The sequence below is a fragment of the Oncorhynchus mykiss genome, chromosome 5 (genome assembly GCF_013265735.2).
Source record: "Oncorhynchus mykiss isolate Arlee chromosome 5, USDA_OmykA_1.1, whole genome shotgun sequence".
Lineage (NCBI taxonomy): Eukaryota > Metazoa > Chordata > Actinopteri > Salmoniformes > Salmonidae > Oncorhynchus > Oncorhynchus mykiss.
In genome coordinates, this window is record NC_048569.1 from 66,364,263 (window position 1) to 66,386,540 (window position 22,278).

General features: G+C 42.9%; 1 protein-coding gene across 1 annotated transcript; it reads left to right on the top strand.

The window, feature by feature from the left end:
* Positions 1 to 1,256: 1,256 nt before the first annotated feature.
* mknk2b (MAPK interacting serine/threonine kinase 2b) lies at positions 1,257 to 19,527 on the top strand. Its single transcript, XM_036978121.1, has 14 exons — positions 1,257 to 1,414; positions 1,973 to 2,174; positions 2,727 to 2,814; positions 2,972 to 3,073; positions 3,184 to 3,281; positions 5,629 to 5,708; positions 5,944 to 6,017; positions 6,215 to 6,319; positions 6,720 to 6,775; positions 7,008 to 7,103; positions 14,583 to 14,777; positions 14,988 to 15,152; positions 15,266 to 15,306; positions 15,442 to 19,527. The coding sequence occupies exons 2-14, from the start codon at positions 2,124 to 2,126 to the stop codon at positions 15,707 to 15,709; spliced, it is 1,419 nt and encodes a 472-aa protein (XP_036834016.1). The 5' UTR covers positions 1,257 to 1,414; positions 1,973 to 2,123; the 3' UTR covers positions 15,710 to 19,527.
* The last annotated feature ends 2,751 nt before the right edge of the window (positions 19,528 to 22,278 follow it).

The window sequence follows — 22,278 nt, forward strand, 5'->3', positions numbered from 1 at the left end:
CAGCAAGATTTACATGCTAAAATTGCCACTGGATCAAGGGTCCTATACTACTAATATTTTACTGTGCTCCTCGATTCTCCATCAATGAATAGCCCTGTATATGACATGTATGTTGCACTAAACTAGTGTGTGTGCGTGTGTGTGCATTCACATAAACTGAGTATACCAAACATTAGGAGTACCTTCCTAATACTGAGTTACCCCCCCCCCCCCCCCCCCCCCCCCCCGCACCCCGCACCCCCCCAAACCAGCGCTGTTTCAGTTCTTGACACAAACCGGTGCGCCTGGCACCTACTACCACACCCCGTTCAAAGGCACATAAATCTTTTGTCTTGCCCATTCAACACATACACAATCCATGTCTCAATTGTCTCAAGGCTTAAAATTCCATATTTAAACTCTCCTCCCCTTCATCTGCACTGATTGAAGTATATTTAACAAGTGACATCAAAAACAGATCACCATTTTCACCTGGATTCACCTGGTCATTCTATGTCGTGATTCCCTATTGCAATTTGTCATCGCCAGCCTGCCTAAGTAACAAGGATTAGTTAAATGCATAGGCTATTATCCGTAGAAGTCCAGTCACTGTAAGAAGAACTTTGTTACACTCGGTAAAGACACAGAAACATCATTCCCTGAGTAGGATAACTGTCTGGCTGCAACTTTTTATTTAGAATCAATGTGAAAAATAATTAGCCTTATGCTATTGCTGAAATGCGTCTCTCGCCATGTCTGACAGAACACGATAGTCCTACACCTGAATAAACATGATCATTGTTTGTGCCCTAAACACACACTAGTCTACATCCTCTTCATTCCAGCATGCCTCTTCACTTGACTCAGGGAGTACAAAGCAATCCACTGTCACCCAGTTCCATTTCTGTCCCCTCTCCTAAAACCTAGCACACTGAAAATGCTTTATAGAAGAAAACAACATGGCAGAATCTCCACAGTATGGTGAAAGGCTGTGTCTGCTTACACACCTACATAATAATTGAGAAGGCGTTAGGAAAGCTGCTATTGGCTGAAATAGAAACAGAAATATGTTTTATTTAACAAGGGGAATCTATAGGACTCTCAATCACTGCCTGGATTCGAACCAGGGACTGAGATGCAGTGCTTTAGACCGCTGCGCCACTCAACGAGAACACACGTAATTCCTAATCCCAGCCCATGTGATGAACCAACCGTCTGTTGTTGTGTTTTGGGTGCGAGTAGCCGAAGGGGCTGGAGGAACCGAGAAGTGGGCGGAAACAGTCGTGAGATTAAAAAGCCTTGTCGGATGCACTTCGTTCCATCTTCCACACACTCACGATCTGGCTTCCTTCCCCTCGACCATCTCTGCAGCTTTGATGAAAGCAGTGGGTCAAATAGCGGCTTTAACACTGGAGCTGTGAAAAGCGAAAACGGGGTAAATTAAAAGTAGTTTGTCGATAGTTACTTTGGCTTGACGTCCTTTCTACTCGGAGTTTATCGAAAGTAATGCTTTGTCGATGGTTGACAGCGCGTTAGCATAAGTAACTAACAGTTAACTAGCTTTCTGGCTGGCCAAGTCGATTCATTGATTTAAAATTGTATTTACATATTTCTTCACGCTTAGCTTGTTTAGTCGGTTGACTCTGTTGGTAATTCATTTCAGGATATTGATACTATTAACTAACTAGCTAGCTAGTTGATTAGTTAGCTGCAAATGCATGTTGCTGTGCAGTGTCCTCACGGACAGTATTTGCTTCTACTAGCGTAACTTGTTCAGTAAACGTGTTTTGACAACAGACAACGGGTCTAGCTGCGTTATGTAAATTGGGTGAACTATTTTTAAATGTAATAGTACAGCTCGTTAAAGTAACGAAATATGTTTCCAATGTTTAACCCCGTGTCTAGCTTGATAGGCCTAATTCTGGCTATTGTTGTCAAATATTCCCGATTGTGTAATGTTTATACTATGTATATATGTTGTTTTTTACCACAGTGCTCCCGTCTGGTTGAAAGCGCATCATCTTGACCAGACAGCACAGCGATAATTTGCTGCATTCTCTCTAAAAGAAACGTTTTGTTTTGGGAGAGTGTAATTTGATACCACAACGCTGCAGTCGCCATCAGTCCCCCATAATCAAAGCAAAATGGTGCAAAATATGATCAGCGAAGTCACTGGATTCCATAGCTCTTTCAAGGTGAATAAGTGTTTATATTAGATTGCATTGGTTACAAGATGGGAAAAGTGAGACCAGACTCCATCTTGCTATATTTAACTACATCTGTCTTCACACATATATGGATAATGACTAATTGAGTTAGAGGGAGACTGTTAAACTGGCCTACTTGGACAGTGTTTTTAAATGGCACAACAGCACAGATTGGTTGGTTCAGATGTTAATATATATATATATATATATATATATATATATATATATATATATATATATATATATATATATATATATATATATATATATATATATATATATATATATATATATATATATATATATATATATATATATATATATATATAATGAAGCCTGGGTACAAGTGGGTAGTGCACAGAATTGTACACTGGATACAATATCAGCTGTGAAATTCTTGGAGCTTGATTCAATATTGTGATGGATGAGACCATGGCCACTGTAGCAAAAATGTTGCTAATTTTACCATAAATTGTGTGGGTCATTTTGAACAAGGCCTAACTTTTAGTTTAAATTCACTGGTTTGTTCTGCTCATCTAGGGCCAAAATCCCTTTGAGACTGATGAATTCACAGAAAATGGATCCCTCCTCGATTCCGACTTTAATTTTGAGTCATCGAATAGACATGGTAAGTGCATTCCTTTGTTGTACTGAACCCATAACTCTGAAGTTCTCATCTTACTCCAATAGGTCAATAATGGCATCCTGGGACAAACTCTGTAGTACCATTTCCTATGTTATGTAGCATGCTGTATTATTCTTACAAATGTTTGTGATTTTTGTAGATATTCCCTCCAGCCAACCTATTGACATCCCTGATGCCAAGAAGAGAAATAAGAAGAAAAAGCGTTGCAGGGCAACTGACAGCTTCTCTGGCCGATTTGAGGGTGAGTCATTTTCTTATCTCATGTAAAGGACAGATTCTGTAGTCTATAGTACAAAATAAAGCCATTTTTTTTTTTAACAGTTCTAATTTTTTGTTATTGTGTCCTACTAGATGTCTACAGGCTGCAGGCAGAGGTTCTTGGAGAGGGGGCATATGCAAGAGTGCAGACCTGCATCAACCTCATCACCAATAAAGAATATGCTGTGAAGGTAAGATGTTTCTCATGTTATTTGAAAAGAAACCCCAATATCATTGGGTGCCTAACTGTTATTGTAATGAGTGGTTTGTATAGAATTTGGGAACGTGCCCATTTTTATAGGAAAGGTAATTGAAGGCTTTCCCAGGATATTGCCAACTTCAGAGGGTAGTGTCTGACGTGTGCGTCACTCCTGACATGGGCCTGTGACTGCTATCGTCACACTACTTTGCTGTTTGGGCCTTGGCTTGCGCTCAAAATAGGAATGTTACATTGATCATTGGCCACAAGCTGTGAATTGTGCACATGAAGGTATTGCTCAGGAAATATAGCCCCTTCATTTAATGATGACTTTTTTATTTAACTGGGCAAGTGAGTGAAGAACAGATTCTTATTTACAATGACAGCCTAGGAACAGTGGGTTAATTGTCTTGTTCAGGGGCAGAACGACAGCTTTTTATCTTGTCAGCTTGGGGATTTGATCTAGCAACCTTTCACTTACTAGCTCAACACTCTAACTACTAGGCTGCCTGCTGCCCCTCTTTAACCCAGTCTTCTCTTGCATCTACATTTGTGGACTGTACTCTTGTAACCTTGTTTGGGACATTTCAAGACAGACTTTATCACTTTTGTTCTGTTTAACAGATGTATGAGGCTCTGTCAGTGTTTTTGAGGCTGCTGTAGTTTAATGGGCACTGGGTACCTAGCTACTGCTATCACAGAAACTCCCCCTTACTGTGTTTTTCTGGCTCTGCTATCCAATAAGAGCCAGCCAAAGGCTACTTCCACCCCCTCTCTTTGCTCTCATTTGTCAGCCATTCTCTTAGTGGCGGGAGGTGTGTGTGCTGGCAGCAGTGCCAAAACATAAAATCTAATTTTATTGGTCACATACATGTGTTTAGCAGATGTTATTGCGGGTGTAGCGAAATACTTGTAGGACTAGAAGCGAGGCAGTCGTCTTCGCCATTTCCCGCATAAACCCTGTAAGGGTTATGACCTGGCGCGGTCACTTTATCATTTTTTTGTTCCTCTAGCAGCACTGTTCCCCCCCCCCCCCCCTACAAAATGGGGTGTGGTTTGAAAAACAGTTGTTGGATTCCTGTGACTCATTCTCCCTCCTTTTGCCTTGAGGTAAATGTTGTGAAATTCAATTTGATATGTTTTCCATTTTTGCAGAAGTGTTGTAAGATTTAGTTTGTTCCACATTTTGTATGGATTCTTTGGATGCTGTAAGACAAATATTACTTTTGCATCCAGTACATTAATGATCTTTGTTCCCCTCAAATCTTTCTAGTAATAGTTGTTCACTTAAGAGGGGTTCTAGGGGGTGGAGTGTGGGCGAACCCATGTCTGAAGGTCACTTGGGGCTTGGCGGGGTCTCAGACTGCCCACACCAGATGTCCTCGTCAACTACCCCTCCCCCTCCCGACGTCTGGGCGGGGGGGGGCGGGGACTCTAGTGTTGCAACACTAGAACAAAAGCCAGAGCTGCAGGAAAACAAACTGAAGGGGCCGGTCTTCTATCTGCTTTCTTTCCTGCCTGGCTAGCTTCATCCTGGGACCCAGCATACTGAGTGCTCCTGGGCTGCCTGGGAATTCACATGCCTGGGTTTATTTACAGACCTGCAGTATGACTCAATGAGGCCATCCTGAAGCCAGGCTGCAGGGATGTATAGCTGGGTGACTGACAGTTAAAAAACCCACAGCCCTCCATAGAGATAAGAGGCTCACCCTCATCCATTGGCTATTCATTTAGCCATCTTTCAATTCTCCCACTATCAATTAATACTAGTGTCTGCTACTTGGCAACTACTCATTGGAAGTTGTGTTCAGGAGAAAGCTTTGGGTCAATACAGGCCTCTAATCCTAGAAACATTGTGCTCTGGCCCGGTGGGTTTCAATGGCAGCTCTAATCCAGCTAACAGGAAGAGTCACGTACACCCTCAGACAATGAGAAGAGGGGGCAGCTGGAACATTTAGGCATTTGCTTTTAGTGTCAGCAGTCTCTTTTGGCTTTGCAACAAGCTGGAATGCCAGGCACCAGCCCACAACAGTACTGCAGCTAAATTTAGTCTCCATTCTGATGCAACTGGGAACTGGCTGCCTGTGATGGCTGGGATGAACCCTTTGCCCCTTTTTGCAATATAGGTTACACACTTATACTATATTTAGAGGTGTGGTGCTGTGATTCTTAACGTATTGGCTGTCTGGGTGGGTAGGCACTAGGCAACATCGGAATTAGGTTAACCCTTCATTCAAGCTGTACCTAAAGTGGTTAGGGGGAAGTGGTGCTAAGGGCACAGTATGATACATACATGGTGGTTGGAAGCCTATCCCCTAACCCAGACTCCTCCACTCCAGATCATTGAGAAGAGACCAGGTCACAGCCGCAGTCGTGTCTTCAGGGAGGTGGAGATGCTGTACCAGTGCCAGGGTCACAGGTAAGATTACTGCCTATATGTCAACCACATGGCTGACTTCTGACACTTTTTCTGTTGTTGTAGAAAGCAGTGTACCTTCAACAGATGCTCTTGGCACTAAATGAGTAATGCTCTGAGACAAGTTTTTCCAGTTATTCAATATAAATATTTCCAGACTTATATATATATTTATTTGTTTGTAATGGTTATAATCGCGTGACCATATAATGACCGTGTCCTGTTTCCTTCACTGCAGAAACATCCTGGAGCTGGTGGAGTTCTTTGAGGAAGAAGACAAGTTTTACTTGGTGTTTGAAATGCTAAGAGGAGGTGAGTGCTTCCAACCAGGCTTAAATGCTCTGAACCCTCACCACCAGTCTCAGGGGCTAATGTAATGCTTTAGTAAAATACACCATTTCCTCTTGCATGTGTCTCATTGAATTGGTTGGTGTAGCTTAATACAGACACTTTTTTTTAAAAACAAGACCATGTAAGGGAGCAGAGTAATAAGTCTTGCTGACCCGCAGGTTCGGTCCTGGCTCACATCCACAGGAGACAACACTTTAGTGAGCAGGAAGCCTGCGTTGTGGTGCAGGACATCGCCAGCGCTCTGGATTTCCTGCATAACAAAGGTAAGCGTCCTCCAGCATGGTCGAGCCACAGCCCAGGGCTTGCCTGCCAGGCCAAGGGGGGGGTATTGAGTTCCACATTGGTACTGGGAAGGACCTGGAGATGGGCTGGTGTGTCTCACGAGGGCTTTGCACTGCAACTATCTGATCTGGTTTCAGCAGATGGTTGGAAGGCTCGGCCCACTGTACTCCTGGGTATAATAAATGGTCTTAAGGTCTCGCGTGTCGCTTCCACACCTGGGCTGTTGGGTGACAGTTCAGCCATAGGCCCCCTGTGATCCCTAGCAGTGGCCCATACTGGTCATTTGACACATGCAACATACAACCCACCCATTCTGTTTAAATCACCATACCTTAGAATGACTTTTTTTTTTTTTTTTTTTTTTTCTTCTTCCTTTTAAAGGAATGGCACATAGAGATCTGAAGCCGGAAAACATCTTGTGTGAGCACGTGGACAAGGTACGTTTCCATTGCTGGGTGTCTGATATCTTTAGTCACTGGCACAAGGGCACGCTAATCTGAAGTTAAGTATGATTGCCAGTAAGTCGCCTTCCTAAAGTGCTATCATACCCAATGAAAGGCATAAACAACAACCAACACCCTGAACTTTGGTCACTAATCTCTTGAGCGGCATCAGAAGAAAGGACGATTTTGTAACATCTAAAACGTGTCTTTCTCCCTTCCTCTGTAGATCTCTCCTGTGAAGATCTGTGACTTTGACCTGGGCAGTGGGATCAAGCTGAACAGCGACAGCTCACCCATCTCCACCCCAGAGCTCCTTACTCCGGTCAGTCAGTCTACTACACTGTTGTGCCAGTCCAGTTCACCTTGATTCATTTTGACTGCATGTGGAAATGGTATGGGAGGGAAACATACATTTTATGGGAGGCAGTAGGGATCTGCATCATTCCCTTTCAAGACGATACGTATCTAAATACAAGGGCTCCAAAACAGTACATTTTAGTTTGAAACAATTCGGTGCATTTTGGTTTGACTAGAGAACGATTGGATGCGATTTACTGACATTTGTTGCATAAACGTATGAATTTTCTGTGCTAAATTCTGCTGTTGATGGAGCTCATGAGCTGGATCTGTTTGTGCTGACTTGTGTGGGTGTAAATTATGAATATCTATGGTGTATATGCTGAAGGCATCTGAGCCATAAGGGAGACTAGGCATCTACCACCACACTATCACTATCAAATTGGGGGGGTCGCTGCAATGTAGCCTATGCTTTTTTTTTTCACCTTGGTTCTGAAATTATAATCACTCTAACTTGTCATTTTTGCAGATTAAGTGTTTGCGCTAGTAATGTATCGATATTTAGCTATGACATAGCCAATGAATATACACTACTGTTCAAAAGTTTTTTTTTTTTTTGTAGCTTGAAACGGCAGATGTATTTTTTTATTTTAAATGTACGCCTATGTAGATATTCCAGAGGCCCATTATCAGCCTCTGCCTTCTAGGGACGCGCACGTTGTTAGCTAATCCGAGTTTATCATTTTAAAAGGCTAATTGATCATTAGAATTATGTTTGCACAGCTGAAAACTGTCCTGTTTTAAAGAAATAAAACTGTCATGCTTTAGACTAGTTGAGTATCTGGAGAATCAGCATTTGTGTGTTTGATTACAGGCTCAAAATGGCCAGAGATAAAGACCTTTCTTCTGAAACTCGTCAGTCTATTCTTGTTCTGAGAAATGAAGACTATTCCATGTGTGAAATTGCCAAGAAACTGAAGATCTAGTACAACGCTGTGCACTACTCCCTTCACAGAACAGCGCAAACTGGCTCTAACCAGAATAGAAAGAGGAGTGGGAGGCCCAGTGCACAACTGAGCAAGAGGGCAAGTACATTAGTGTCTAGTTTTAGAAACAGACACCTTACAAGTCCTCAACTGGCAGCTTCATTAAATAGTACCTGCAAAACACCAGTCTCAATGTCAACAGTGAAGAGGTAACTTTGGGATGCTGGCCTTCTAGGCATAGTTGCAAAGAAAAAAGCCATATCTCACTGGCCAATAAAAAGAAAAGATTGATGGGCAAAATAACACACTGGACAGAGAAGGATTGAAGTAAGTGTTATGGACAGACAAATGTAAGTTTGAGGTGTTCGGATCATAAAGAGGAACATTTGTGAGATGCAGAAAAGATGCTGGAGGAGTGCTTGACACCACCTGTCAAGCATGGTGGAGGCAATTTAATGGTCTGGGGTGCTTTGGTGGGAGATTTGTACAGTGTAAAAGGGATCTTGAAGAAGGAAGTCTCACTCCATTTTGCAACGCCATGCCATACCCTGTGGACGGCACTTAATTGGAGCCCATTTCCTCCTACAACAGGACAATGACCCAAAACACAGCTCCAAACTATGCAAGAACTATTTAGGGAAGAAGCAGTCAGCTGGTGTTCTGTCTATAATGGAGTGGCCAGCACAGTCACCGGGTCTCAACCCTATTGAGCTATTGTGGGAGCAGCTTGACCGTGAGGTACATAAGCAGTGCCAATCCAACTTGTGGGCGGTGTTTCAGGAAGCATGGGGTGAAATCTCTTCAGATTAGCTCAACAAATTGACAACTAGAATGCCAAAGGGCTGCAAATGAAGGATTTTTTGTTGTTGACAAAAACAAAGTTTGAAGGACAATTATTTAAATTAAATAATACTGTTCAGGTTCCCCCATCAGCAATAATCTATTGTAAGCCCCCTTCAGCAGGTATAGCCAGATGAGGGGTGTCTGGCAGTTGTTTCCGGCGCCTAACACCCAGTGGTCAGCGTGCAAAGCTGAGCACTGTGACTAAACTATTGATATTCCCTAGGGTTGTTCGGCATGAAAAGTGACTTGTAGCTCATCGCAGTTACATGCTTAGTTCAACACTGAAGGAGAGGACGCGTCAGCTGTCACTAAATATTAGGTATTTTCGGAAGGTAGAAAAAAGGTAATTGGAATGAAAAAGTAATTTGTAGCGTTTTGAATTTATTTAGTTTTTTTTTGACTAGTGCATGTTACATTTGGATCGGTGTGGGGTTCGGACCGATGCAGTCATATCTTACACATTTGAATCGGGGACTGGTGCGCGTCCCTAGAAGGCAGATGTGATTTATAGGACTTAGCACAAAGCCCCAGTGAGGTTAATCGGTCACATGCCCTGCCGCTGGCTGTTTACCTGAGGCAGGTAGATAATATGCAGGGTGTTTTTACGGTGCTGCTCCCCAGTGGTGTCACCTGGGGATTGACTCTCAGGCTGTGTGTGTGTGTACCCCCCCCCCCCCCCCCGGGTGCGCTCTCCTGTCTGGCAGCTCCTAGGCTTAGATATCTGGATTGCTCCTGTCAGCTCCATTCGAATTCCCAAAAGTCTAATGTCCACATCCTTCTACTTATCTGTGGAAATGATGAGGCACATGGGGTTATGATGGTTTAACCCCACGTTTCGTCAAATAACTATTTTTGAACCCGGAATGGCAGTTTTTGGAATGATTCAAATGTAAAGGGAACCCATCTCATTATTTGCCCCTCCATAGCTGTCAGAGGAAGGGAGATGGGTGTTAGCAGGTGAAGCTGATAGCCCGTCCAGGCTAGCAAGAGGGGGAATGTGGAGAAATGTAGGGGTGGTGGATTTTTCATTGGAACCTGACCTAGCTTTAGCAGCCTGTTGGTGGGCCAACTCTGCCCTGGCCTCTTGGTAGAATAGTTGTGGGGCCAGGGGTCTCACGGGTTTAGTCTGTGGTGGGGTGTGTCACACTTGCACATTTGGCCCACGTTGGAGACTGAATAGGAGGTGTGAGTGCTGAGTGGTCTCCCCCTCTATGATGTTGGCTCTCTGCTCTCTCCCTCACCTTGCCTGCATCCCCCTCTGGTTTCAACAAGAGCCTGGTCTTTATCTAAGCGATTTCCCTGGGTCAGGTCAGACTTTTTTTTGAATTAAGGTATTTTGTCATTCCTGTGGAAAGAACTAGATGTAATATCCTTGTAGGATTAAGGCTACAGGGAACAGATTGCACAGACAGCGAGGCTAAACTATGGTATGTGGAAGTGGCTGAATGAACCTTATTTTTCTTGGAACGGTAATTGGAACAAAACAATGTCTCCCTTCACTGAGCCTCTGCTGCATTTCTCTGGTATTGAGCTGTAACATGCAGAAACAGAAATAACATCGCCACCCACCCTCCGGTCTCTTCTCACTGTAGTTGCCACCCACTTTCTCTCACCACATTTGTGCAAGCCTGCATTTCTCTTTGTATTCATGAAACAAAAGCCCCATGTCTGAAGCTTGTTCTATAGAAATTGAGTCTTGCCCTTGTACCTAGCAACTGTGCTTTGATTGGCTGAGCCAGGGGGAGTGTGTGGGGGGGGGGAAGTGACGTGTGTGTGTGTGCCCAGATCTGCTCATACGCTTGCCCTTGTTTTTCTTTCGTCTCATCACTGGGGCAATCTTATCTGATTTTCATTTATCTTCCTCCACTCTCAACCCCCCCCCCCTTACCTACATGTCTGCACTTAGGCCATGTTATTCTCCAATATATAGTTTCAGAAATCTGTAAATACTTTCATGTGCTTGAGTAAATTTGAATTTGATAAAAAGCATACTAAGACAATTTGTTTACTGTACTTGTAGAGGTTGAAAGTCTTCAGGTAGCAAGGGGGGTGAATTTTAGGGTATAGCTGGTCTCTTTTCTGAGAATCATGTTTGTGGTTTCCTGAGAACTTGGTGGTGAAAAGAGTGGTGAAAAGAGATCGGCATGGGGCTGTGTAGCCATACGAACACACACAGGCCTGTGCTGTACCTTAAGGGGAATTCACAGAAGTTGTCAGGCACTCTGGTGCAGCTGAGGTGCTGATGAAAGACCAACTCCTCTTTCTGTAAGCTGTCCTCAAACAGCTGTGTTGTCACATGACCATGGGCTGACTGGTCACATGGTTAGGAAAGCCCCAGGTTGAGTTCACCAACAAATCTACAGACGTCGGCTGATTAACCACTATCTGTGTCACAGCAGGGTGGTTTGAGACTGATGCAAGTCTTCAGCAGTATTGCACCAGCATGGTTATGTTTAGCTACTCTAGAAAGTCAAATCTGCTGTTGTACAGGTATCAGTTGAGCTGAGCTCTCATTTTACCCCCTTCAGCCGCCCCACACCCTTATCAGTGCCTTGAGCAGTCATAGTCTAGCCATCCTATCTCTGGCTGCTGGGTTAAGCCATGTTTTTGACGGGAGCTCTGAAACATGAGTACTATTTGATCATAATCCCATTACTCCTCTAAAGCACCTTGGTGGACAGAAATATATATATATATATATATATATATATATTAGTGCCTTGCGAAAGTATTCGGCCCCCTTGAACTTTGCAACCTTTTGCCACATTTCAGGCTTCAAACATAAAGATATAAAACTGTATTTCTTTGAAGAATCGACAACAAGTGGGACACAATCATGAAGTGGAACGACATTTATTGGATATGTCAAACTTTATTAACAAATCAAAAACTGAAATTGGGCGTGCAAAATTATTCAGCCCCCTTAAGTTAATACTTTGTAGTGCCACCTTTTGCTGCGATTACAGCTGTAAGTCGCTTGGGGTATATGTCTATCAGTTTTGCACATCGAGAGACTGAAATTTTATCCTATTCCTCCTTGCAAAACAGCTCGAGCTCAGTGAGGTTGGATGGAGAGCATTTGTGAACAGCAGTTTTCAGGTCTTTCCACAGATTCTCGATTGGATTCAGGTCTGGACTTTGACTTGGCCATTCTAACACCTGGATATGTTTATTTTTGAACCATTCCATTGTAGATTTTGCTTTATGTTTTGGTTCATTGTCTTGTTGGAAGACAAATCTCCGTCCCAGTCTCAGGTCTTTTGCAGACTCCATCAGGTTTTCTTCCAGAATGGTCCTGTATTTGGCTCCATCCATCTTCCCATCAATTTTAACCATCTTCCCTGTCCCTGCTGAAGAAAAGCAGGCCCAAACCATGATGCTGCCACCACCATGTTTGACAGTGGGGATGGTGTGTTCAGGTTGATGAGCTGTGTTGCTTTTACGCCAAACATAACGTTTTGCATTTTTTCCAAAAAGTTCAATTTTGGTTTCATCTGACCAGAGCACCTTCTTCCACATGTTTGGTGTGTCTCCCAGTTGGCTTGTGGCAAACTTTAAACAACACTTTTTATGGATATCTTTAAGAAATGGCTTTCTTCTTGCCACTCTTCCATGAAGGCCAGATTTGTGCAGTATACGACTGATTGTTGTCCTATGGACAGAGTCTCCCACCTCAGCTGTAGATCTCTGCAGTTCATCCAGAGTGATCATGGGCCTCTTGGCTGCATCTCTGATCAGTCTTCTCCTTGTATGAGCTGAAAGTTTAGAGGGACGGCCAGGTCTTGGTAGATTTGCAGTGGTCTGATACTCCTTCCATTTCAATATTATCGCTTGCACAGTGCTCCTTGGGATGTTTAACGCTTGGGAAATCTTTTTGTATCCAAATCCGGCTTTAAACTTCTTCACAACAGTATCTCGGACCTGCCTGGTGTGTTCCTTGTTCTTCATGATGCTCTCTGCGCTTTTAACGGACCTCTGAGACTATCACAGTGCAGGTGCATTTGTACGGAGACTTGATTACACACAGGTGGATTGTATTTATCATCATTAGTCATTTAGGTCAACATTGGATCATTCAGAGATCCTCACTGAACTTCTGGAGAGTTTGCTGCACTGAAAGTAAAGGGGCTGAATAATTTTGCACGCCCAATTTTTCAGTTTTTGATTTGTTAAAAAAGTTTGAAATATCCAATAAATGTCGTTCCACTTCATGATTGTGTCCCACTTGTTGTTGATTCTTCACAAAAAATACAGTTTTATATCTTTATGTTTGAAGCCTGAAATGTGACAAAAGGTCTCAAAGTTCAAGGGGGCCGAATACTTTCGCAAGGCACTGTATATATATCTTTTCCATGATGCTGTTGTGTTTTAGCTGGCAGTGTGGCAGTTTCTCCTGGTTTTTCCATGATGCTGTTGTGTTTGACCTGAATCTGGTAGTGTTGTTAAGGCAACCAGCTGTGCAGGGGTTGGGGCTCGCTGGCCAACAGACTAGGCTCTGTCTGCTCGGAGTCCTGCAATGGGACTTGACATTCCATAATGTGCAGTGGGACAGAGCTGGGGTGACCGCTGAACCAGGGGGCTCACAATAGGTGCTAGCTGTGTGCAAACAGACTACTCCAGCCTCTCCTCGGATAGAAGAATGCTATTTTTGAGTAAATGTACACCCCAGTGTCAGCTTTAAACCCCCCTGGGTTTAGTTTATATGGTCTGGTCAATCTAACCCCACAGATTGCGGAATCATCATGTTTGTTTACCTCATTTTTGTGATAACCAATTGTCTCATCGCTTCAACAGCCTCTGGAGAGGTGAAGGTCGAGACATGCATCCTCCGAAACATGACCCGCCAAGCCGCACTGCTTCTTAACACACTGCCCGCTTCACATGAAAGTCGGATGTATTATTTGCCACGAGGTTGTTTTTAGTTTCTCTGAAAGTAAACAGAAGAGAAGCTCATTAAATCTGAGGAGTTGGCTGCCCTCAGTGCCCTGCTAAGGAGTGGCTTTGTTCTCCTGTCCTGCTGAACTAGCGACCCACGCATTCCTTCATCCCTGCTCAAAGTATTAAAACACCATTGGGTGTTTGTTTGATGGAGTTATGCAACTGTGCTAGGCTTTCTTAGACTGACCCACCGACAATCCTCTTTTCCTAGCTCAGTGTTTGGCCTAGTTTCACATCCCACAGTCACGCTGAGCCTGTAGCCTGACCAGTCGGTCCACTGTGGGCTTTGAGCCGAGTGCTAAGATCAGGCCCCACTCATCCCTGCCCTCACCTCCCAGCCCACTGCACATAATGTTCTTCATGCCTCGTTACATTTTCTGTAGAGATGTTCTGGCGCAGGGGGACTTAAAGAAATCCATCAGTGTGGATAATCCTCCCCCACCCCCTTGAGCCCATCTGTACTGCTTTAGTTTAGCCCAGAGCTGCTGTCTACTATGTGACTCTCATACAGGCTTATTCTTCTGTGCAGAGGCACATGAGGCATCAGCTGAATAGAGCAGGCAGAAATGTTTTGTTTGGGGACATTGGACAGCACAGACTTGTTTTTCATTTTCACTGTTGTACTCACATATTACATTCAGCTGTTTTATATAGCTACAGCAGTAGCCTCAGGTGGGAGTTGTTGACTGTTCCCAGCCCAGAGCTAACTAACCCTGCAATCTGTCTGTTTCCTGCAGTGTGGCTCAGCAGAGTACATGGCCCCTGAGGTGGTGGAGGCCTTCAGTGAGGAGGCCACCAACTATGACAAGCGCTGTGACCTGTGGAGCCTGGGGGTCATCCTTTACATCCTGCTGAGTGGCTACCCGCCCTTTGTGGGCCGCTGCGGCAGTGACTGTGGCTGGGATATGGGAGAACCGTGCCACACATGCCAGGTAAGGAAGGAAGGAAAGACCACCTCCGGCTGCATCAGATTCTCGCTCTAGCTTTCTCTCCCTTTTCTTTATCATGTGTGCTCCTGAAACTGTATTCTGTTTGTTTAGTAGGATGTATAGTAGTCCTAGATGCATGTGTATATTTTGTGAAATTCAAGCTGTACGTTCCTTACTATGTGATGGTCAAGAAAGCTCTTATTTCTTCTCCAGAACACGTTGTTCGAGAGTATCCAGGAAGGGAAGTATGAATTTCCTGAGAAAGACTGGGCTCACATCTCCTCAAGTGCCAAAGACCTGATCTCCAAACTGCTTGTTCGGGACGCCAAGAACCGCCTGAGTGCCGGCCAGGTCCTGCAGCACCCATGGGTGCAGGGGGTAAGTCTCGAGCGTTCTGCCTCCCACTCCTTGACACACATTTCAGTGGGTAGAATGGGTGTGGGTTGTTTCGTCTAAAATGGGTCCCTCTGCTTTATTTTTTATTTTATTAGGGCTTCTCTGACACTCTGCCAACATCTATCCTACATCAAAGGTGAGTTCATATTTTCAGAGTTCCTGAGGGATTTTTAGTGTATCCTGATCAACTCATTATAGGAAAATACAACTATTGAAAATGCAGTGTCACCTTCTACATTGTTAATGTCTATATTTGGTGTCATCCTATCAGAAACAGTGCCAAGGACCTGACGTTCTTTGCTGGCAAGGCGGTGGCCATGAACCGGCAATTGGCTGAGCAGGCTGTGATGGAGGAGCAGCTTGACGAGGCTCCCATGGTCATCACAGCCAGCTCCGCCTCCATGCGCCTCTCCCCTCCATCCAACTCAAAGCTGGCCAAGCGCAGGCAGAGGGGCAGCCTCTTGAAGACTGGGCCCGTCTCTGCCTCCGAGCTCAGTCAGCTCCTCACCCCCCTCGTCATCACGTCAACATGTGCCTAAACAACCACCTTTGTCCCCCCCCACCCCCAACTCAGATCTCTAGACGACCGCTCAGCCTGGCCTCTACCTGACCGCAGCTCTTCAGCCACACTGACTGCAGGCATGTCCCCATCTTTAACAGGAGACCGCTACCATGCCTGCTGTCTATTTCCTAACTGCCTTCTGCCCCACAGCAGCACTTATAAAGCACATCAGCCAGGGCATGCATACGCATGCACATCCAGCCTGCTGGGACTGGGAGGTCGATGGGATGGGAGAGCTCTTCAAGCTCTGTTTTTATTTCGTTAAGTCTAAGGCAGAAGGTTTGAACCAAGCTCAGACACCAAAGGACTACCTGTTGTGCTGCTTTCACGTTATAACTAGATCAACTGTGACTTAAGTTTACCTGGAATGTTCTCTTTGCCTGTATGTATGTGTATGCATGAATGCCCCATCAGCAGATGCATACATGCTTATGCAATAGCCAAGATGATGTGGAGGGATTCAGTGTAGAGTTCAGAATGCTGGAAGCGGATGCTGTTAGGTCCTGGTGTAGTCCATTGTTTGGCTGGGACTTTCAAAGCTTTCAGATTATTTTGCTTTATCTTAATGGATAAATTCCTCAACTGAGCCTCCTCTCTAGAAGGTTTTAAGCCCACAGTACAAAACAGTGGCTGTGCACTTGAGCCTCTAGTACCAGAGAATGTGTATCTATAACCAGCCCTTATTACGCTGCAATGTCTACCAATTCAGTTTCATAGATGAAATGAACTATGCCAAACTAGCACTGGCCATGCATCATTCAACATTCATTCCTCCTGAATTTCTACAATGCAATATGGGTTGAATTCCATTTGTTTCGCCTACTTCTGCAAGAGAGACTTCATGCACCAACCCAAAGTTGTTGGTGCATGTAACTAATTTGATACCAGACAGGTATCCTACAAGGCAGGACAAATAAATTAGCCAGTTAACTTGGATTAAAAATCAGAAATAACTTGATTTCTTGTTTCATTTAAGAAAGCTAAACGTAATGTTTTTTTGAGGGTTTAGTCACTAACATGTTTCCATCCTAACTTTATATGCAATTTTTATTTTATTTTTTTAATGGCTTGTCTGTCACAGCAGGCCTGATGGAAATGCCAAATTTGTCTGAACTTTAACAAATGCTTAAACAAAATATGATAGACAAGGTGAGATTTGTCAGTACAATTTAATTATGTGAGGAGATGGCGACGCAATTGCCTTTTTATGAGCAAATATTGATATAACATATTGTAGTAAACTTGGAGTCATGCGATATGCTGTGGTCGGCCCACTACGACTCATCACAGAATGCAGTTTATTAGGCTACAGATGACAAGTTAGGATTAACTTCACACGGTGGAGAAAGATCATGCAGTGATTTGATTGCTCCTTTCCAATAATATTGAGGGTCTTATTCTGGAAACATGATGATGGTGCTTGGCTGCTTTTGACACATCTGGCTATTTCATCCATAATCTCATGTAGGCTATCCTACCAGCACTCTATCTGCAAGCTGTTGACTAGAGCACATGTATCAAGACCAGTGGGCATATTTGCAATACAACACCATTTTTATTTTGTTGACAAAACCATCAGAGTTGCAAATGTGATGGAAACTTGAATTTGGTACATGGGAATTTAACCGCAAAAGTTATTTTTATGTGCACTATGTCATCACGTACAGCATTTTTATCCTCAACAGGTCAACTTGATGGAAACCCATCTCTGGGAAAATGCGTGTATTTGTTTTTATGCAAAGAGTCAGAATATTTCCATAAATCTGTTGCCAATTGGATGGAAACCTAGCTAATGAGACTTCCCATTTCAAGCTTCTCTTTCAAAAAGAAAAGTCATTTTTGAACATTTAGCCACGTTAGCTGGCTAACTCCTTGATCCAGCTTAGTTGTATACCCCGCTGACATTTCAAAGGGGTTTGCCTGACGCTACCCTCGCTTAAAAATGGCAAATTTGGTTCCCCATGCCAAGTTGTGTACATCTAAATGGTCTGATGACATCTAATACATCTTCAGTAATTTGACTGCTGGTTAGTGTGACATAATTTTATGCCATGGCTGTCATAACCTGTCAAGCATAGCAGGGGTAGAAAAGCACATTTTGGCTGCTGTGACTTAGCTATTGTATTTGGATTTGAAACCTGATCTCAGGACAATCAGGCTTTTCCGTTAAGAGGGTAACCTGATACTGTCCTTTATAATGTGACACACCCTCTCAGAATGATTCTAAACTGCATCCTAACTTTGCATAAAACATGGTGAAGGAGACTATTGGTCTAAAAAATTATACAAAATGGAAAAGCATTCCGAAGAAAATAACTATTCTGAGGCCATGTAGCTGTAATTAATCAGTTCTTTTTTAAAAAGTTTACTTTGTTTAACTCCATGTCAATGTTTAAATGTGCCACTGATATTGTAGTTTTTTTTTTTAATGTCAACCTGCATGTGGTGTTCAGGTGGAAGACTAGATATTAAGTGTTTATGGGGGAATTTTTATTTTTTTATGTCAACCTGCATGTGTTCAGGTGGAATACTGGATATTAAGTGTTTATGGGGGAATTTTTTTTTTATGAAACATTTATTTGTATCTGGAGCAAAATAATGAAGGCTTTTACTGTTTTGTATGTGAAGTGTTGGTAACTATCTGCTTGGAAACAAGTTCGGCTCTTTCTGAAATTTGAACAATTTATTTTATGGTGATGGTCTCAAGACACTGTAGCCATTTACCAAAGAGGGTAAAAGTGTAAGGGTAAAGGGTAAAACAATTTTAAATTATTTTTTTTTTTTACCTGAGGTTTCTCACAGGTTTATGACACGGGCATGCATTCTCAAGGAGTAAAACTACTAAACTTATGAATGTCCATGTGGTGTTGCCAGCACCGCAGTGTGGTACTCTTGGGGGGGGGGGGGAATAATGACTCCCTTGACGTCATATGGCCCATTATGCTGATAATAGGACACTGATTGTAATCTTTTAAAGAAACCTTCTACCAATGCATCTTTGTGGGGTTTTATGTCTTATAGTAAGACTTACTTGAATTTGTGTATACAGCTGTTCTTTGTTTGTGAAACTACCATGCTATCAAGAATCTGAACAAGCATTAAGCTAAGTAAGGGGGTCTTTAGGGTTTTGAAAATACATATTCAAATCAGTTTCTACTTTAAAACAAAGTATCAAATATGTTTCTCTCTGTTTTGTTAGGGTTGGGATTCTCAGAAATGCAGAAAGACTTTGGTAGTACTCTTAATTATATCTAAGGTATGAGTTACCTTCGTCATAATCATTTCTACTTTTACCCAATGCAGTAGTTAAGGACTGCCTTTTTTATTTGGAGAGAATGAATACAAGCTATCCCTAGCCTCTATTTTATTTTTAGCTTTTTGTAATACCTTTTTTTTTTTTTTTATAAAGTCAACTGGACAGTCATAATCCACTTCCCCACAATTTGAATGTAGCCCACCGGCAATGCATTTCAACACATTGAAATTAAATAAACATTTTTATAAATAGTTGAGTTTGAGGGAGGTAACATGTAGATTTGTTTTTCTACCATGTGGTTATGATATCCTCAAGCCTTGAGGCTTCTCTTGAGTGTTGTTGATACTTGTTTTTAACCTCTCCCAGCCCAAAAATATTGATGGAAAAATGTTGGAAAGTACATATTACATCAGACAAACATTGATTTTAAATAAGCACTTTACTGTACCATGTGACTGATTTTGCAGTTCACGTAAAGCAACATTTGACTGGAGAATTTTGTGTTTTTCTAAAGATACAATAAAAATGCTTTGAACCACTTTTGTTTTTATTTATTCTGTTAAGAATACTTTAATGCCTTCAGAAAATGCACACCCCTTGAGTTTATCAAAATGTTTGTTACTTCCTGAATTTTAAAATGTATTAAATAGGAGAGTGAATTCACTGGCCTACACACAATACCCCATAATGTCCAAGTGGAATTATGATTTTCATTTAAAATGATAAGTTAGTCTTGAGTCAAGTGTTCAACTCCTTTGTTATGGCAAGCTTAAGTTCAAGAGAAAATGTGCAATAATAGTGTTTAACATGATTCTTCAATGACAACCTTGTCTGTGTACCTCACACATTAGTTTGGTTGTGTATGTGGACACCTCGTCGAACATCTCATTCTGAAATCATGGGCATTAATAAGGAGTCGGTCCCGCCCCTTTGCTATAATGGCCTCTAGTCTTTGAAGGTTTTCCACTAGATGCGGGGACTTAATTCCATTCAGCCATAAGAGCATTACTGAGGTCGAGCAGTCCGCGTTTCAATTCATCCCAAAGGTGTTTGATGGGATTGAAATCGGCTCTGCAGGCCAGTCAAGTTCTTCCACATCGATCTTGACAAACCATATCTGTATGGACCTCGCTTTCTGCATGCGGGCATTGTCATGCTGAAACAGGAAAGGGCCTTCCTCAAACTGTTGCCACAATGTTGGAAGCACAGAATCGTCTAGAATGTCATTGTATGCTGTAGCGTTAAGATTTCCCTTAACTGGAACTAAGGGGCCTAGCCCGACCCATGAAAACCAGCCCCAGACCATTATTCATCCTCCACCAAACTTTACAGTTGGCACTATTCATTCTGGCAAGGAGCGTTCTGCTGGCATCCGCCAAACCCAGATTTGTCCGTCGGACTGCCAGATGGTGAAGCGTGAGTCATCACTCCAGAGAATGTTATTCCAGAGTCCAATGGCGGCAAGCTTTACGCCACTCCTGCCGACGCTTGGCATTGCGCATGGTGATCTTCGGCTTGTGTGCGGCTGCTCAGCTATGGAAACCCATTTCATGAAGCTCCCGACGAACAGCTCTTGTGCTGACAATGTGTTGCAACTAAGGACAGAAGATTTTTATGCGCCTCAGCACTTAGTGTTCCCGTTCTGTGAGCTTGTGTGGCCTACAACTTTGTGGCTGAGCTGTTGCTTCTAGATGTGTCCATTTCACAGTAGCAGCACTTACAGTTCACTGGGGCAGCTCAAGCAGGACAGAAACTTGAACTGACTTGTTGGAAAGGTAGCATCCTATGATGGTGCCTTGTTGAAAGTTACTGAGCTCTTTAGTAAGGCCATTCTACTGCCAATGTTTGTCTATGGAGATTGCATGACCGTGTGCTCGATTTTATACCCCTGTCAGCAACGTGTGTCTGAAATAGCCGAATCCACTCATTTCAAGGGCTATCCACATACTTTCATATACAGTTGAAGTCGGAAGTTTACACACTTAAGTTTTAATGACTCCAACCTGTCTTTCAACCAATCCACAAAACTATAGTTTTCGTAAGTCGGTTAGGACATCTACTTTGTGCAAGACACAAGTACTTTTTCCAACAATTGTTTACAGACAGATTATTTCACTTATAACTCACTGTATCACAATTCCAGTGGGTCAGAAGTTTACATACACTAAGTTGACTGTGCCTTTAGGTGCAATCTTACTGGCAGCAATATCCTTGCCTGTGAAGCCCTTTTTGTGCAAAGCAATTATGACGGCACGTGTTTCCTTGCAGGAAACCATGGTTGACAGAGGAAGAACCATGGTTCCATGCACCACCCTCCTTTTGAAGCTTCCAGTCTGTTATTCGAACACAATCAGCATGACAGAGTGATCTCCAGTCTTGTCCTCTTCAACACTCACACCTGTGTTAACGAGAGAATCACTGACATGATGTCAGCTGGTCCTGGATTCAGTCTGAATCTGGTCCTGGATTCAGTCCATTTACATGGCAAAGAGGGACTTTGCAATTAATTGCAATTCATCTGATCACTCTTCATAACATCTGGAGTATATGCAAATTGCCACAAAGACCAGGGAGGTATTCCAATGCCTCGCAACAAAGGGCACCTATGGCTGCGCCCTTGAATTTATTTAAATTGACTGATTTCTTCATACGAACTGTAACTCAGTAAAATCTTTGAAATTGTTGCATGTTGCGTTTATATTTTTGCTCAGTGTATTTACACTTTGGATGGTGTGTCAATACACCCAGTCACTACAAAGACAAAAGCGTCCTTCCTAACTCAGTTGCTGAAGAGGAAGGAAACCGCTCAGGGATTTCACCATGAGGCAAATTACAGAGTTTAATGACTGTGATAGGAAAAAACTGAGGATGGGTCAACAACATTGTAGTTACTCTACAGAATTTTTTTTTCCAAAACATGCATCCTGTTTGCAACAAGGCACTAAAGTAATACTGCAAAAAATGTGGCCAAGCAATTCCCTTTTTGTCCTGAATACAAAGTGTTATGCTTTGGGCAAAAACAAAACATTACAACACACAACACTGAGTATCACTCTCCATATATTCAAGCGTAGTGGTGGCTGTATCATGTTATGGGTATGCTTGTTAAGGACTGGGGACATTTTCAGGATAAAAAATAAATGAAATGGAGCTAAGTACAGGCAAAATCCTAGAGGAAAACCTTGTTCAGTCTCCTTTCCAACAGACACTGGGAGTTGGATTCACCTTTCAGCAGGACAGTAACCTAAAACACAAGGCCAAATCTACCTTGGAGTTGCTTACCAAGATGA

Excerpts from the sequence above, each read along its gene's own strand:
- mknk2b (XM_036978121.1), top strand. The coding sequence starts at position 2,124 with ATGGTGCAAAATATGATCAGCGAAGTCACTGGATTCCATAGCTCTTTC. Across the intron at positions 6,018-6,214 it reads GTTTGAAATGCTAAGAGGAG|GTTCGGTCCTGGCTCACATC; the intron begins GTGAGTGCTTCC and ends GCTGACCCGCAG. Across the intron at positions 6,776-7,007 it reads TGTGTGAGCACGTGGACAAG|ATCTCTCCTGTGAAGATCTG; the intron begins GTACGTTTCCAT and ends CTTCCTCTGTAG.